Here is a 17,500-nt window from a genome sequence, read left to right on the forward strand (position 1 = left end):
ATGGTCCTCCCTCTCTCTCAGACAGGGTTAGGATGGTGTAGGATGGTCCTCCCTCTCTCTCAGACAGGGTTAGGATGGTCTAGTCTTGTGGTCTTGGTCTCAGTCTGGTCGTGTGTTCGTCACTATGAGGTTTGATCAGATCCTGGACGATGTCGGCGGTTTCTCTAAGTACCAGTTCCTGGTGCTGTCCATCCTTTGCCTCCCTCGCTCCATCCTTCCTCTCCACTTCCTGCTGCACAACTTTGTCTCCGCTACGCCTCCTCACCGCTGCGCCCTCGGGAGCCAGGAGGACGGCTCCGGCCCCGAGGCGCTGGCCCTCAGGATCCCCCGCAGAGACGATGGCTCCTTCAGCTCCTGTAAGGTCTACGCCCCCCCGCTGACCTCTGACCTCAGCCACGGGAACACCACGGCTCCTTGTCCACACGGCTGGATCTACAACCAATCACAGCTCAGCTCCACCACCGTCACTGAGGTAAGACAGATGGGAAGAAGTCATTTTTTAAAATTTATTTTTATCATTTTTTAAACTTCAACTTCTTTTTCTTCAATTATTATTTTTTTATTATTATTTTATTTATTTATTTATTTTACGAGCGTCACTGAGGGAAGAGGACAGAAACAATGGAAGCTCTGTTGATGCTTTATTTCAGGGTCTGAACTCATTGAGATCAGCTGAGATGTAACTTTAGATGTCATTTATTAGTAGAACATTTGGTGATGAATTATAACTCAAAGAACAAGACTGATACGGTCTTCTGTCATTTCCTTGAGAGAAGTGATGAATGGAAGTAGACGGCTGGAATGAAGAGTTGATCTGAGGATTTATTTATTCATTTTTTAATTTACTATTATTATTTTTTATTTATTTATTTATTTTTATTATTATTATTAAACTTATTTATTCATTTTTGTTTGATTTGAATTTTTTTTTTTTTTTTTTTTAAGATTTTGTTGGCATAGATGCCTTTATTTATCAGTAGATAGACAGGAAACATGGGAGAGAGAGGGGGGGTGTGACATGCAGCAAAGGGATTCGAACCGGGGTCGACTGCGTATATGGTATGCGCTCTAACCACTCGACCACCTGCGCGCCCTGATTTGAATTTTTACTTTTATTTTTTAAATGTATTATTATTTTTTTTATTATTTATTTATTTTACGACCGTCACTGAGGTAAAAGGACGGAAACAATCAAAACTTTTGAGGCGATCCTTGAACTTCACGTGTCTCTTTCTGAAGCTGCAGTTCCACTATCGTCCACTAGATGCTGCTCTAACAGAACTGTGCTGCAGTTCCACTATCGTCCACTAGATGCTGCAGTTCCACTAACGTCCACTAGATGCTGCTCTAACATAACTGTGCTGCAGTTCCACTATCGTCCACTAGATGCTGCTCTAACATAACTGTGCTGCAATTCCTCTAACATAACTATGCTGCAGTTCCACTAACGTCCACTAGATGCTGCAGTTCCACTATCGTCCACTAGATAGATGCTGCAGTTCCACTAACGTCCACTAGATGCTGCAGTTCCACTATCGTCCACTAGATAGATGCTGCAGTTCCACTATCGTCCACTAGATGCTGCAGTTCCACTATCGTCCACTAGATAGATGCTGCAGTTCCACTAACGTCCACTAGATGCTGCAGTTCCACTATCGTCCACTAGATAGATGCTGCAGTTCCACTATCGTCCACTAGATGCTGCAGTTCCACTATCGTCCACTAGATGCTGCAGTTCCACTATCGTCCACTAGATAGATGCTGCAGTTCCACTATCGTCCACTAGATGCTGCAGTTCCACTATCGTCCACTAGATAGATGCTGCAGTTCCACTAACGTCCACTAGATGCTGCAGTTCCACTATCGTCCACTAGATAGATGCTGCAGTTCCACTATCGTCCACTAGATGCTGCAGTTCCACTATCGTCCACTAGATAGATGCTGCAGTTCCACTAACGTCCACTAGATGCTGCAGTTCCACTATCGTCCACTAGATAGATGCTGCAGTTCCACTATCGTCCACTAGATAGATGCTGCAGTTCCACTATCGTCCACTAGATGCTGCAGTTCCACTATCGTCCACTAGATGCTGCAGTTCCATTAACGTCCACTAGATGCTGCAGTTGAACTGCAGCATCTAGTGGACGATAGTGGAACTGTTCCACTAACGACCACTAGATGCTGCTCTAACAGAAATGTATTCAAGTGAATGTGAAAAACCAACAAATCATTTTTTAATTTTTAATAATCTGAGGAAGAAAAGTCACAATGTCTCATATTAAAAAATAATTCAAACAGTGAATCAATGATCAGAATATCTTCAGACTAATAAACTAATCGAATGTAGAACGGACAGGAAGCTGACTGGTTGAATGGTAGAACGGACAGGAAGCTGACTGGTTGAATGGTAGAATGGACAGGAAGCTGACTGGTTGAATGGTAGAACGGACAGGAAGCTGACTGGTTGAATGGTAGAACGGACAGGAAGCTGACTGGTTGAATGGTAGAACGGACAGGAAGCTGACTGGTTGAATGGTAGAACGGACAGGAAGCTGACTGGTTGAATGGTAGAACGGACAGGAAGCTGACTGGTTGAATGGTAGAACGGACAGGAAGCTGACTGGTTGAATAGTAGAACGGACAGGAAGCTGACTGGTTGAATAGTAGAACGGACAGGAAGCTGACTGATTGATAGTAGAACGGACAGGAAGCTGACTGATTGATAGTAGAACGGACAGGAAGCTGACTGATTGATAGTAGAACGGACAGGAAGCTGACTGGCTGAATAGTAGAACAGACAGGAAGCTGACTGGTTGAATGGTGGAACGGACAGGAAGCTGACTGGTTGAATGGTGGAACGGACAGGAAGTTGACTGGCTGAATGGTAGAATGGACAGGAAGTTGACTGGCTGAATGGTAGAATGGACAGGAAGTTGACTGGCTGAATGGTAGAATGGACAGGAAGCTGACTGGTTGAATGGTAGAATGGACAGGAAGTTGACTGGTTGAATGGTAGAATGGACAGGAAGTTGACTGGTTGAATGGTAGAACAGACAGGAAGTTGACTGGTTGAATAGTAGAATGGACAGGAAGTTGACTGGTTGAATGGTAGAACAGACAGGAAGTTGACTGGTTGAATAGTAGAATGGACAGGAAGCTGACTGGTTGAATGGTAGAACGGACAGGAAGCTGACTGGTTGAATGGTAGAACGGACAGGAAGCTGACTGGTTGAATGGTAGAACGGACAGGAAGCTGACTGGTTGAATGGTAGAACAGACAGGAAGCTGACTGGTTGAATGGTAGAACGGACAGGAAGCTGACTGGCTGAATAGTAGAACAGACAGGAAGCTGACTGGTTGAATGGTGGAACGGACAGGAAGTTGACTGGCTGAATGGTAGAATGGACAGGAAGTTGACTGGCTGAATGGTAGAATGGACAGGAAGCTGACTGGTTGAATGGTAGAATGGACAGGAAGTTGACTGGCTGAATGGTAGAATGGACAGGAAGTTGACTGGCTGAATGGTAGAATGGACAGGAAGTTGACTGGTTGAATGGTAGAATGGACAGGAAGTTGACTGGTTGAATGGTAGAACAGACAGGAAGTTGACTGGTTGAATAGTAGAATGGACAGGAAGTTGACTGGTTGAATGGTAGAACAGACAGGAAGTTGACTGGTTGAATAGTAGAATGGACAGGAAGCTGACTGGTTGAATGGTAGAACGGACAGGAAGCTGACTGGTTGAATGGTAGAACGGACAGGAAGCTGACTGGTTGAATGGTAGAACGGACAGGAAGCTGACTGGTTGAATAGTAGAACAGACAGGAAGCTGACTGGTTGAATGTTAGAACAGACAGGAAGTTGACTGGTTGAATGGTCGTCTGTCTCTCTGCAGTGGGATTTGGTCTGCGATGACAAACAGCTCAATCAAGCTCTGGCTTCGTACTTCTTCATCGGAGTGACGTTTGGAGCCATTCTGTTCGGACAGCTGTCTGACAAGTAAGTTCTTCAGAGTTCATTCACGTCCTAAAACATCATCAATAAAGGTTTTAATCAACATTTACAATCAAATCTGTGATGTGCAGCGTGTGAGACTGAAAAAACCTTCAATTCTCATGTTTTACTGAGAATTTACTGTTTTTAAGCAAGTTTTTATGGTTACACCACTTAGACATTTTTGCCATAATCCTCTAATATATTCTCCTTCCTTCCTTCCTTCCTTCCTCCCTTCCTCCCTTCCTTCCTCCCTTCCTTCCTTCCTTCCTTCCTTCCAAAGTTTTTATGGTTACACCACTTAGACATTTTAACCATAATCCTCTAATATATTCTCCTTCTTTCCTTCCTTCCTTCCTCCCTTCCTTCCTTCCTCCCTTCCTTCCTTCCTTCTGTCCTTCCTTCCTTCCAAAGTTTTTATGGTTACACCACTTAGACATTTTAACCATAATCCTCTAATATATTCTCCTTCTTTCCTTCCTTCCTTCCTCCCTTCCTTCCTTCCTCCCTTCCTTCCTTCCTTCTGTCCTTCCTTCCTTCCAAAGTTTTTATGGTTACACCACTTAGACATTTTAATATATTCTCTCTAAATGGATTAAAAGCAGAAATTTGATGCTGGGTCCACAAAAAAAGAATGTGTGAAGTTATTCATACTTTTATTTTCACATTTTAACTCTTTAAATTTAAACTAAACCTCATGGAGACTAAAACACCTCACTGACCTGGATCATATTAGAGGCTAAATCAGATCAGCCATTAAGTGTTGCCATGGAAACACAGGCTTTTTTATCTACTCCTGTGTTTATGGTTGTATCTCTGAAAGTACCGTTGATGTTTCCTAAGAGAAAATCACCCTCTGTGTCTCTTCACTGTGTCTGTGCATGAAAAGTGAATCAGTTCTGGTTGAATTGGTTAAAGCTCTGGGACTAAAACTGATTGTTGCGGCGTAAAATGTCCGATTTTGCGGCAGCATTTTTAAAAAATTGCGGTAAATGTTGCAATGTTTTAAGCACTTTTGTTGCTATTAAATTGTGGGAGACAGTGAAAATTGAAAAAAAAAAAGGTTGTAGTTTTGTTCTGAATAATTAATTAAAAATCAAAAGGAATTTTTTTCTAAGGAGAACATGAACTGGACTTTGCTTTGTTCCAAGTAACAGGCTGAGGATTACACAAGTTCTCACAAAATATGTTTTATTTTTGGATGGTTGAAAAGTTTAAACAACAAATAACCTGCAGTAAATTCAACTCCTTCAAATGACACAGACACATGCACACACAACACACACACAGACACAGACACACAAACACATACACACACAACACACACACAGACACACAGACACACAAACACATACACACACAACACAGACACACAACACAGACACACAGACACACACACACAGACACATACACACAGACACATACACACAGACACATGCACACACAACACAGACACAGACACACAAACACATACACACACAACACACACACAGACACACAGACACACAAACACATACACACACAACACAGACACACAACACAGACACACAGACACACACACACAGACACATACACACAGACACACACACACAGACACATACACACAGACACACAGACACATACACACAACACAGACACACAGACACATACACACAACACAGACACACAGACACATACACACACACAGACACACAAAGACACAGAATTAGTTGAGTTTACCGTCGCAGCAGACGGTATTTTTTGCCGACCTCACCCAAGTTTTACCGTCATTCTCTCGTCACGGAAAGCACCGATGATTGGTCCAATTTGCGGAAAAGTTGCGGTGATTGGACAAAATTGCAAGGCCCGCACATAATCGCGGGGATTGGCTGAATTTGCGTTAATTGTTGCGATCGCGACATCGCAAATTCCTGGAGGGACTGACTATTTAATTGGATAAAGGCAACACCGCCATCTCATAAACGATGGGTAGAGGAGGTGATGGCACGCCTCAGAGTAGAACATCTTAGATTTACTGTACAGAGAAACACCAAGACATTCTCCAAGGTCTGGCAGCCTTTTATTTCCTGTTTTGAACATGAGTTTCCACTTGCTCCAACATAACTGGCAGCTTTTTGTGTGTGCACGTGTGTGTGTGTGTGTGTGTGTGTGTGTGTGTGTGTGTGTGTGTGTGTGTGTGTGTGTGTGTGTGGTGGGGATCTGTACTTTTGATTACCTTCAACACTTATTTCAGAGTTAAGACCAGTTAACTAGTTAATTGCTGATCTTTGGGTCAGTGATGAAGTTAGAGTCTCCAGGAAATGAATGAAAGTCTATGTAATGTGTGTGTGTGTGTGTGTCTCTGTGTGTGTGTGTGTGTGTGTGTGTGTGTGTGTGTGTGTGTGTGTGTGTGTGTGTGTGTGTGTGTGTGTCTGATATAATCATCTTATTGAATATGAGACTCATGTGGACACAGAAACAATCCGTCTCTTGGTGCGACTCCTGTGATTTTGTGTTTTGTGGTTTTTGGCTCCAGACGGATTAATGAGATCAGAAACCATGACTCTGGTTAACCCTAACCCTGCTGCTCCACCCGTCAGACCAGCTCCAAAACCCTAACCCTGCCGCTCCACCCGTCTGACCAGCTCCAAAACCCTAACCCTGCCGCTCCACCCGTCTGACCAGCTCCAAAACCCTAACCCTGCCGCTCCACCCGTCAGACCAGCTCCAAAACCCTAACTCTGCCGCTCCACCCGTCAGACCAGCTCCAAAACCCTAACCCTGCCGCTCCACCCGTCAGACCAGCTCCAAAACCCTAACCCTGCCGCTCCACCCGTCAGACCAGCTCCAAAACCCTAACCCCGCCGCTCCACCCGTCAGACCAGCTCCAAAACCCTAACCCCGCCGCTCCACCCGTCAGACCAGCTCCAAAACCCTAACTCTGCTGCTCCACCCGTCAGACCAGCTCCAAAACCCTAACCCTGCCGCTCCACCCGTCAGAGCAGCTCCAAAACCCTAACCCTGCTGCTCCACCCGTCAGACCAGCTCCAAAACCCTAACCCTGCTGCTCCACCCGTCAGACCAGCTCCAAGACCCTAACCCTGCCGCTCCACCCGTCAGAGCAGCTCCAAAACCCTAACCCTGCTGCTCCACCCGTCAGACCAGCTCCAAAACCCTAACCCTGCCGCTCCACCCGTCAGACCAGCTCCAAAACCCTAACCCTGCCGCTCCACCCGTCAGACCAGCTCCAAAACCCTAACCCTGCCGCTCCACCCGTCAGACCAGCTCCAAAACCCTAACCCTGCCGCTCCACCCGTCAGACCAGCTCCAAAACCCTAACCCTGCCGCTCCACCCGTCAGAGCAGCTCCACAACCCTAACCCCGCCGCTCCACCCGTCAGACCAGCTCCAAAACCCTAACTCTGCTGCTCCACCCGTCAGACCAGCTCCAAAACCCTAACCCTGCCGCTCCACCCGTCAGAGCAGCTCCAAAACCCTAACCCTGCTGCTCCACCCGTCAGACCAGCTCCAAAACCCTAACCCTGCTGCTCCACCCGTCAGACCAGCTCCAAGACCCTAACCCTGCCGCTCCACCCGTCAGAGCAGCTCCAAAACCCTAACCCTGCTGCTCCACCCGTCAGACCAGCTCCAAAACCCTAACCCTGCCGCTCCACCCGTCAGACCAGCTCCAAAACCCTAACCCTGCCGCTCCACCCGTCAGACCAGCTCCAAAACCCTAACCCTGCCGCTCCACCCGTCAGAGCAGCTCCAAAACCCTAACCCTGCCGCTCCACCCGTCAGAGCAGCTCCAAAACCCTAACCCTGCTGCTCCACCCGTCAGACCAGCTCCAAAACCCTAACCCTGCTGCTCCACAACCCTAACCCTGCTGCTCCACCCGTCAGACCAGCTCCAAAACCCTAACCCTGCTGCTCCACAACCCTAACCCTGCCGCTCCACAACCCTAACCCTGCCGCTCCACCCGTCAGACCAGCTCCAAAACCCTAACCCTGCCGCTCCACCCGTCAGACCAGCTCCAAAACCCCAACCCTGCTGCTCCACCCGTCAGAGCAGCTCCAAAACCCTAACCCTGCTGCTCCACCCGTCAGAGCAGCTCCAAAACCCTAACCCTGCCGCTCCACCCGTCAGACCAGCTCCAAAACCCTAACCCTGCTGCTCCACCCGTCAGACCAGCTCCAAAACCCTAACCCTGCTGCTCCACCCGTCAGACCAGCTCCAAGACCCTGACCCTGCTGCTCCACCCGTCAGACCAGCTCCAAAACCCTAACCCTGCTGCTCCACCCGTCAGACCAGCTCCAAAACCCTAACCCTGCTGCTCCACCCGTCAGACCAGCTCCAAAACCCTAACCCTGCTGCTCCACCCGTCAGACCAGCTCCAAAACCCTAACCCTGCTGCTCCACCCGTCAGACCAGCTCCAAAACCCTAACCCTGCTGCTCCACAACCCTAACCCTGCTGCTCCACCCGTCAGACCAGCTCCAAAACCCTAACCCTGCTGCTCCACAACCCTAACCCTGCCGCTCCACCCGTCAGACCAGCTCCAAAACCCTAACCCTGCTGCTCCACCCGTCAGAGCAGCTCCAAAACCCTAACCCTGCTGCTCCACCCGTCAGACCAGCTCCAAAACCCTAACTCTGCTGCTCCACAACCCTAACCCTGCCGCTCCACCCGTCAGACCAGCTCCAAAACCCTAACTCTGCTGCTCCACCCATCAGACCAGCTCCAAAACCTTAACCCTGCCGCTCCACCCGTCAGACCAGCTCCAAAACCCTAACTCTGCCGCTCCACCCGTCAGACCAGCTCCAAAACCCTAACCCTGCTGCTCCACCCGTCAGACCAGCGCCAACTTAAAAACCCTCAACAGTATGTTTTTAGCCTTTGGAGAGCAGACGCAGCTCCTGATAGATTTTATATTAATAATGAAATATGTAACTTTCACTTATTACAGCTTTTAATAAACTGCAGGACAGAAGAAACATCAGCTGATTATACTATGAGACATCTCGTGAGGAATGTTGACATTTTGGTATCAAGATGATATCAAGAGGTCATCAGAGATCATTCAGCAGACCGGCCGTCTGACTGTAATGATCATAACTCAGCTAGTAACCCTCCTGTTGCCCTCGAGTCAAGGGAGGAAGGGAGGAAGGAAGTAAAGGAGGGAGGAAGGATGGAGGGAAGGAAGGAAGAAAGGAAGGATGGAAAGGAGGGAAGGAAGGAAAGGAGGGAGTGAGGAAGAACGGATGGATGGATGGAAGGTGGGGGGGAAGAGAAAAGGAGGAAGGGAGGAACGAAAGGAAGTTAGGAAAGAGGGAAGGAAAGAAGGACAGAAGGAAGGAAGAAATGGGGAGGGAGGAAGGACAGACGGAAGGAAGGAACAGTCAAAAAAGACGGGGTCAATTTGACACAATTCATTCAAATTCCGTCAACACATCTGGTAAAACGTATCTTGTTGGTGATGTGTTCCTTGCTCGTGATTACGTATATATATATAGCAGTATCTGACATCTGACACTATGACAATATTAAAAATAAGTCATCTTTAACATAGAGCCTCGATATTACGTAGAGGCCACCTGACAACCCTTTAAATCCCAGTTTATATCGTACTTTAAATGTTATTCTAAAGCAAATCTATATTGATCACACTACTGCTGAGTCATTGACACCACACACTCAATCTATGGGACCCCAGGACTAGATTAGTAACCCAGCCATGGTCCTGATGCCTCATGTTCCTGTCAGTATTGGTATTCTTTCTCTATTTGGGTCTGTTTGTGTAAACTTCATTTTGGCACCTTTTCTCTTCATATTCCTCACATTATCTTCTTTCATACACTAAACCTACCTGTCATTCCCTCTGTTTCAAAGTTAGAGTTAGGGTTAGGTAAGTAAGTGTAACACGAGTTTCAAAACTTGAGACGTGAATGTTGCAAAGTTGTTTTTCTTTCCTAACGAGATTACATCATCGTATCACATGTCCATAAATGTTCATCTGATCTGTAATCTTTGTTGCTAAGGTGGTTGCTAAGGTGTTTCCATGTGTCGCTCTCGTTGTTTGTCATCTAAAGTAACGTAGAGAGTACCTGGGTGATTATCTTTTGGTTGCAGGTTTGGTCGTAAGTCGATGTTTCTGGTGGCGTTGGTCACCGCCACCATGCTGAGTATGACCTCCGCCTTCTCCACCTCCTACGTCATGTTCGCTGTCACCAGAGCGCTCTGTGGCGTCTCGCTCAGCGGACTCTCCATCATCGGCGTCGTCCTCGGTAACAGACCAGAAACGCTGCAGCCTCATGTCTCTACAGCATGCATGATCTATCGACATGAACTAACGATCATCCGTTGCTGCTGTTTCCTGCTCAGGTATCGAGTGGACAGGCGTGAAGCACCGAACCTTCAGCGGAACCATCATGAGTCTGTCGTGGAGCGTTGGGAACATGGTTCTGGCTCTGCTCGCCTACTTCATCCGAGACTGGAGACACCTGACGCTGGCGGTGACGGCGCCTTGCATCGCCGCCATCATCTCCTGGTGGTGAGGTGGACGTTAGAGATGTGTGTATGTGTGTGTGTGTGTGTGTGAGATGGATTGATTGATTGATTGATTGATTGATTGATTGATTGATTGATTGATTGATCGTTCAGGTGGCTGCCTGAGTCGGCCCGCTGGCTGCTAGCTAACGGACGGGTGGAGGAAGCTCGGAAGTTTCTGGTTCAGTGCGCAAAGATGAACGGCAGGAACACATCGAACCTCAACTCTGAGGTAAAGTGTTTCAAGCAGATCTCAGGTCTGTTTACCTCAAACTTTATATCTCATAATCTGAATGATTTTAAACGTATAACCAGACCCTTTAGTGTCTGTGAGCCCCACAGAGTCAGAAACAATGATTTCCTGCTGTGATTATTTCTGGTTATTTTCTTTCTCTCCACTGAACTGAACATTTCTCTCACAAAAGACTCTGATCTCAGTCAGATTACCTGATTAAGTAAAGCTTCGAGGCAGATGGTTGTCCACTTAGAGCCTGGTTCTGCCTGACGTTTGTTCTTGTTCAAGTGGAGTTTGTTCTTTGTCTTGAGATGACTTTTGTTGTGATGTGTGATTTGGCACTATAAAAATAAAGATTGATTGATTGTCTGGACCAGGTGAGAAAGTGTTTAAACAGACATAACTGTAGTTCTGATGGAGTCCATGTTGTGGAAATATATGATGAGTTTGCATCTACAGCCAAACCTGGATCTACCACAAGGACAATCTGGGGTCTTTGAACAGAAAGAGGCCCTCAATGATGGAGCTCTACAGAAACTAAATGTGTGAATTAAATGGGAGTTAAAATAGTGCATGCCATACCCAAAATGTCCCTGGTTTTGGCTTGGGTGCATGTCATATACATATCTCTCTTTTCCCTTGTTTCCTGCCAATGACTGTCTTCTAATAAAAGCACAAAAAAAAAAAGTGTTTCAAGGTTTCCACCCGACAGCAGAATAAAATAGAAATTGTTGCTGACCTCTGACCTCTCAGCTGTCTGCCCTGTTTATTAACATGATTAATCTAAAATGATGCTCTGCTGCGTCTCTGTTTCAGACTTTGGGGAAGGTGACTGTGACCGAGGTTGCTGAGAAAACTCATTCCTACCTGGATCTGGTGAAAACGCCCCAGCTAAGGAAGATCTCCCTCATCTCCGGACTCTTCTGGTAGCCAATCATCTTCTCACCTTTGACATAAAGAAGTAACCAGAGAGCTGGGGCCTGTTTCAGGAAGCAGGTTTAACTAACTCTGAGTTAAAACCTTAACTCTAGGTTGACCAACTCTGAGCTGTCAAACTCAGAGTTTTCGGTTTCAGAACAAGTGTTAACAGTTAGTTCAATCAACTCTGAGTCAAAGTAACTCTGAGTGAAGCTTCTGCATGAGGAGATACCAAGCCCTCATCAATGGAGCACAGATAACATGATTCACCATGACAACAGGGAGAAACAAAGGGCTCAGTCCTCCTACTTCTCCCCAAAGGAGTTAGAAATATTAATGAATACATGCAGATGATGAGTATATTTAAGAAAAAAAGCAATACAGTAGCAGCAGCAAAAGAACATGAGCTGATGTGGCAGAAAATTACTGACAGTCAACAGTGAGTATTAATGAAAAAAAAGAGAAACATTTTGTCTCGAGTGGTTGACTTATTCAACATTTATATTCTGTGTATGTGTGGCACATTTAATATTCATGTAGACCCCAACAGGTACAAAACATAGGCCTACTTGGCAGCAACTGAATACGAAATATAAAAATATAGCTCAAACAAGTAAGGTACTGATTACAAGCAATTGTGGTGTTGTTTAGCCTGCCCTCATTAAACAGCATTTAAATGCTACATTCAACATGTTATATATATTTCAGTAGTTGATGAAATCTTCTAAGAAAAAAGAAAGTCAATCTTTCAGCCATCCCAACACTGCCAGTATTTAATATTGTCTATTTGAAAGCAACGCCTACATGCCTTTATACATACAACACTAAAAAAGTGTAAACGTTTCAGTGCAATAGTCAAGTTTAGTTTTATGTTTGGGCACTTTCACCTTAATTTAACAGTAGCTGGTATACAGAGAGAGAAAAAGTTCCTTACTGGTATTGAACCAGCAACACTGTCACTATGAAGCATGCACAGTAACCACTTGGCTATCAATCATCTTCAAATACTGCATTTGTGACAGCCCGACAGACGGTTGCCTTGGAAACATGAACTTGAACAGAGAACTTATTCTGAACTGAGAGCATGTCCATGTGGTGTCGTACAGGCGATACGAGGGCTGAGAATATTGTTCAGATAAATTATTGATTGTACAGAAAAATGGAAACACTCAAACAGAACATCATCAGAGAATGATAAAACATCCCAGCAGGGTCTGATCCTCTGATGGAGATTTGTGCTTCCTATTTGTGCTTCAATATTAACTGACTCTTTAAGAAAAGGACACACCATGTCTGACACCTCCTTCAGTCTGCAGGCTTCAACTAAAAAGGAGGAGAAACTCAGGGTTAGTTGAAGAAAACCTGCCAGCGAGCAGGTTAGGTTCACAGAGTATGTTGCCAGGGTAACTGACTCAGAGTTAAGCTGAACTGGCTTTGTGAAACCGAAAAACCAGAGTTTCCCCTCATCTCAGGGTTAACTAACTCAGAGTTTTCACTAAACCTGCTTTCTGAAACAGGCCCCTGCTGTCTGATCCAGACTGTGTTTGTGTACCTGCAGGTTCTCCGTGTCCTTCCTGTACTACGGGATCAGCTTCAGGATCTCAGGTTTCGGCGTCAGCATCTACCTCACACAGTTCATCTACGGAGCCATCGAAGCTCCCGCCAAAATCCTGACCTTCTTTACGTTGAACTGGATCGGGCGACGGAACGGCCAGGCCGGGTTTCTGATCGCAACCGGAGCTCTGATTGGAGTAAACACGGCCATTCCTTTAGGTGGCGTCACTTCACCAAACACATAAACTCAGCAGAAAGACGGAGGATGATTCAACACGTGAGAATATTCATCTTTCATAATCTGCTTCTCTCAGAGTTCACGGTGGTTCGGATGTGCGTCGCTGTGGTGGCGAAGGGTTTCTCCGAGGCGGCGTTCACCACGGCGTTCCTCTACTCAGCCGAACTTTACCCGACCGTCCTCAGGTAAAACCTCCCGTCTGAAACCAGGAGGCTCGACTCGACACAGGTAGAGTAAGAATAAAGCCCAATTTCCACCGGGTCCGTCAGCGGTGCGTTACAGCTGCGCCGCGGTCATCGGAGCTGATAGGTACCACTATAACCAATGAGAGTCTGCTGGAGCTGTTTGCACCAGACAGGAAGTCAGACACTGAATCGGCATAATAAAACTTCTGTTTTTCAAAATAAAACAACCCATGCAGCCTCACGATCGTATTTCCGCAACAAACATGAATAAAACAGACAGATAAAGACTCCATCTAGCTACGTAGCTACTGACACATGAGATAAGGACAAAAATAAAATAAAATTACCAAATCAACCAAAATTGAGCAAGTTAACAAAGCCGGGCCATTTAGTTGTGCTGCTACTACAGTAATTACGGTAGACTAGCTACTACAGTAATTACAGCAGACTAGCTACTACAGTAATTACGGTAGACTAAAGGCACTCGTTCAGATTTGATTGGGCTGCTGTAATTACTGTATTAACAGTGCAACTTCATTTTAAAAGGCAGATTTCTCTCCCAGAGCTCCGCTGCTGTAACGCTCCCGGTGTGAGTTGACGAATTGGACGGAGCTAAACCGTAGCGCTGCTGTTCCGCTGACGGACCCGATGGAAAGTAAGACAGAGTTGCTATTCTGGATGTTTATGGAAGTTATCAAACATAGTCACGTGCGTATTAAAGGGTTAAACAGGCTTCAATATGAAAGTGACAGAACGAACAATCTCCAGGGGATTTATGGATTCTCACAGTTTTACCAGCAGTCGATCTAAAAATGTAAAGTTAGTCCTGAAACATCATGACTGAAGGGTTCATCCTCTGGAGAGCAGGACTCAGGTTTGTGTTGCTGACAGTGACTGAAGGGTTCATCCTCTGGAGAGCAGGACTCAGGTTTGTGTTGCTGACAGTGACTGAAGGGTTCATCCTCTGGAGAGCAGGACTCAGGTTTGTGTTGCTGACAGTGACTGAAGGGTTCATCCTCTGGAGAGCAGGACTCAGGTTTGTGTTCCTGAGAGTGACTGAAGGGTTCATCTTCTGGAGAGCAGGACTCAGGTTTGTGTTGCTGACAGTGACTGAAGGGTTCATCTTCTGGAGACCAGGACTCAGCTTTGTGTTGCTGACAGTGACTGAAGCTGCTGCTGTTGTTGGACAGGCAGTGTGGGATGGGCTACACCTCGTGCCTCTGCCGGGTCGGCAGCTCTCTGGCTCCGATGGTCATGCTGCTGGAGGACGCGTGGCTCCTGCTGCCGCCGCTGATCTTTGCTGGGACGGGGATCGTCAGCGGCTGCTTGGTCTTCCTGCTGCCAGAGACGCTCAACGTGCCTCTGCCCGAAAACATCCTCGACGTGGAGGAAGGAAGGTACAGCATTTATATTCTATGCAGTGTTTCCCACAGGACAGGCATCTATTTGTGGTGGTGGTGGTGGTGTGGTCCGGGGGGGGGGGGGGGGGTGACCAAGTAAAACGTAGAGTTTGAATAGAACTACAACACTTTATGTACATATTTATATACAGAGTAGATATATGGATAAATAGACTGATAGCCAAGGCTGGATTAAGAATTCAGAGGGCCTTGGGTCGGACTCTTAGAGGCCCTCACACACACACACACATACACACACACACACACACACACACACTTGTATGTGCACTAACACAACAGACAACTAGTCTACTAGTGCACAAGTGTGGATGTGGTAGTTGTTGGAAACTCCTGAACTTGCACAGGATTCACACTGACTGATAAATTCAACACAAGACTCTCAGCACATGCAGTGTGTGTATGTGTGTGTGTGTGTGTGTGTGTGTGTGTGTGTGTGTGTGTGTGTGTGTGTGTATGTGTGTATGCGTGTGTGTGTATTATCAAAACAGTCTACACTCAGATGCAGAAACACTTCAAAGAATAGCAAACGACCTGTTTTACAATCTCCACAATATCAAACATCCAACAACTAATGCTTTCCAAGTCATAAAAAAAACACAATGCACATTAACAACACACACACACACACACACACACACACACACACACACACACACACACACACACACACACACACATTAGAGTAGCTCCCTTATGCAATGACCTTTCTCATGCAATCTAGCAAACTCCTCCAACATCTCTAAAGTCCAGGTCTCTGACAGGTTCAGACTCTGTTGCCAGTAATGATAAAAGGACTTCAGGCTCATTTTTGATTCTCCCCAAATGAGAAAATGAGCTCTCCCCCTCACAGTTTGTCACATAAACATTAGGGAAGACTATCTGCAGGGCAAACTTCAATCTGGTTTTCAGCATGTTTGAGGGTGACTTGTCTGTTTCAGCCAACATGAAGAATCGGACCTGCAGACACTTAAAACACGCCGTTCCTCCTCCGGGACTGGTCGGATGTTAGGAGGTAGCCACACGTTCTTCTGAATGTTTTAAACACCAACCCTTAAACATATATATTCATGCCGTACATCGTTAGAAAGCTTAGATTCTCCTGATTCATTCAAGACCACTCACGACTTATATGGTTGCTCACAGCCGTAATAGTATTAGCTGTTAGCTCGGCTAGCCACTCAGCAGTAAAAACAGCTATAATGCTACATACCTTCAAAGTCTTCCCTTTATCCACAACGATCATCTTATGACTCAGGACTTTCTGTACAGCTCGCCAAGTATTCATTCTGCTGAAATATGGAATCCGTTTCTTCTTCTTCTGCTGCTGCTTCTTCTTCTTCTTCTTCTGGCCGACCAGGTGCATTAAGTTTGATTAAGTGCATCTTCTTTGGTTGTATTGCTGGAGTTACTGCTTAGTACCGCCACCTAGTGGACCAGAAGTGTAATGACAGGCTACATTCACAGACAGAGTCCCATTATAATAAACAGTCTATGATTATAATGCTTTTCTGAGCGAGCCAAAAGCCGCCATGAATAATGACTGTGTGGGAAACACTGCTATCATCTCAGATTCATCAGAGGCTTCATGTCCCATCACTGAGTTATTGAATTATATGTCTGCAGAACTTTAATCTCTCTGATCTCTCGGGTGTTTAATAAATGGAGTTAGTTCATTTAAATCAGGATTTTACAGACTGGTGATGTAGTTTCAGAGCAGTGTTAGTTACTCTCATGTGTGACCCGCTCAGCATCTTTACTTCAAATAAAAACACGTTTAAGAGCTTCCACATTAAGACGGTTGTTGCTTTTACAAATGACTACTTTATTGTTTCATCTGAAGATATGTATCAGTGTTGCCTTCATTAATCCAGACTCAGTCAAACTTTAACCAAAACTAAACTGGTCCCACTAAACATCTGTGACATCATGTGATGAGTTTGTCTCTGTGTTCAGACACAGGCAGACTGACCCGAACAGACGAGTGAACATGGAGTTCAACATGAATCCATCAGACTCAGCAGACTCTCAGGATTAGCAGCTGTGACAGTCTGAGGACGGATCGGTGCTTCTTCACATTTAACACCTCAAACAATGTTGGTTCAACGAGCTGCTGCTGATGTTCAATCAGCTGACTGTGTGCTGAGCTTCAGGTGAACCCAACGCTTCCTGCTGACGTCACAGTAAAGGTGCAGTGTGTTGGGTTTGGGTGCAGGAAGAAGAACCTGCAGGAAACTCTCTGCTTGGTTTGTCTATTCTGGGCTCCCGTAGAAACATGATGAGCCTGACCTGCTTCCTCTAATCTAAGGGCTCAATAAACAATAGTTCTTATTTCCAGGTGATTAATTAAACAGGAATTAAAACACACTCAACAGACTGCACCTTTAAGATGATTTATTATCGCTGTCATTAAAGCCAGTCAATAACTTCTGTTA

The 17,500-nt window shown here is 45.8% G+C and overlaps 1 protein-coding gene across 1 annotated transcript; it reads left to right on the plus strand.

Annotated features, from left to right (window-relative positions):
* The first annotated feature begins 124 nt into the window (after window positions 1-124).
* On the plus strand, window positions 125-17,103 carry slc22a7a (solute carrier family 22 member 7a). The gene is made up of 10 exons (XM_053336378.1): window positions 125-472; window positions 3,896-3,999; window positions 10,101-10,255; window positions 10,353-10,521; window positions 10,632-10,749; window positions 11,569-11,678; window positions 13,229-13,443; window positions 13,539-13,647; window positions 14,838-15,044; window positions 17,022-17,103. The coding sequence occupies exons 1-10, from the start codon at window positions 125-127 to the stop codon at window positions 17,101-17,103; spliced, it is 1,617 nt and encodes a 538-aa protein (XP_053192353.1).
* Window positions 17,104-17,500: the final 397 nt, after the last annotated feature.

This window comes from Scomber japonicus, chromosome 2 (assembly GCF_027409825.1).
Source record: "Scomber japonicus isolate fScoJap1 chromosome 2, fScoJap1.pri, whole genome shotgun sequence".
In the NCBI taxonomy this organism is placed as follows: Eukaryota; Metazoa; Chordata; class Actinopteri; order Scombriformes; family Scombridae; genus Scomber; species Scomber japonicus.

What these genes read in the sequence shown, in the direction of transcription:
- slc22a7a (XM_053336378.1), top strand. Translation starts at nt 125, where the DNA reads ATGAGGTTTGATCAGATCCTGGACGATGTCGGCGGTTTCTCTAAGTAC. An exon ending in TTCGGACAGCTGTCTGACAA is followed by an intron (nt 4,000 to 10,100) that starts GTAAGTTCTTCA and finishes TTTTGGTTGCAG; the next exon opens with GTTTGGTCGTAAGTCGATGT. An exon ending in CTTTACCCGACCGTCCTCAG is followed by an intron (nt 13,648 to 14,837) that starts GTAAAACCTCCC and finishes GTTGTTGGACAG; the next exon opens with GCAGTGTGGGATGGGCTACA.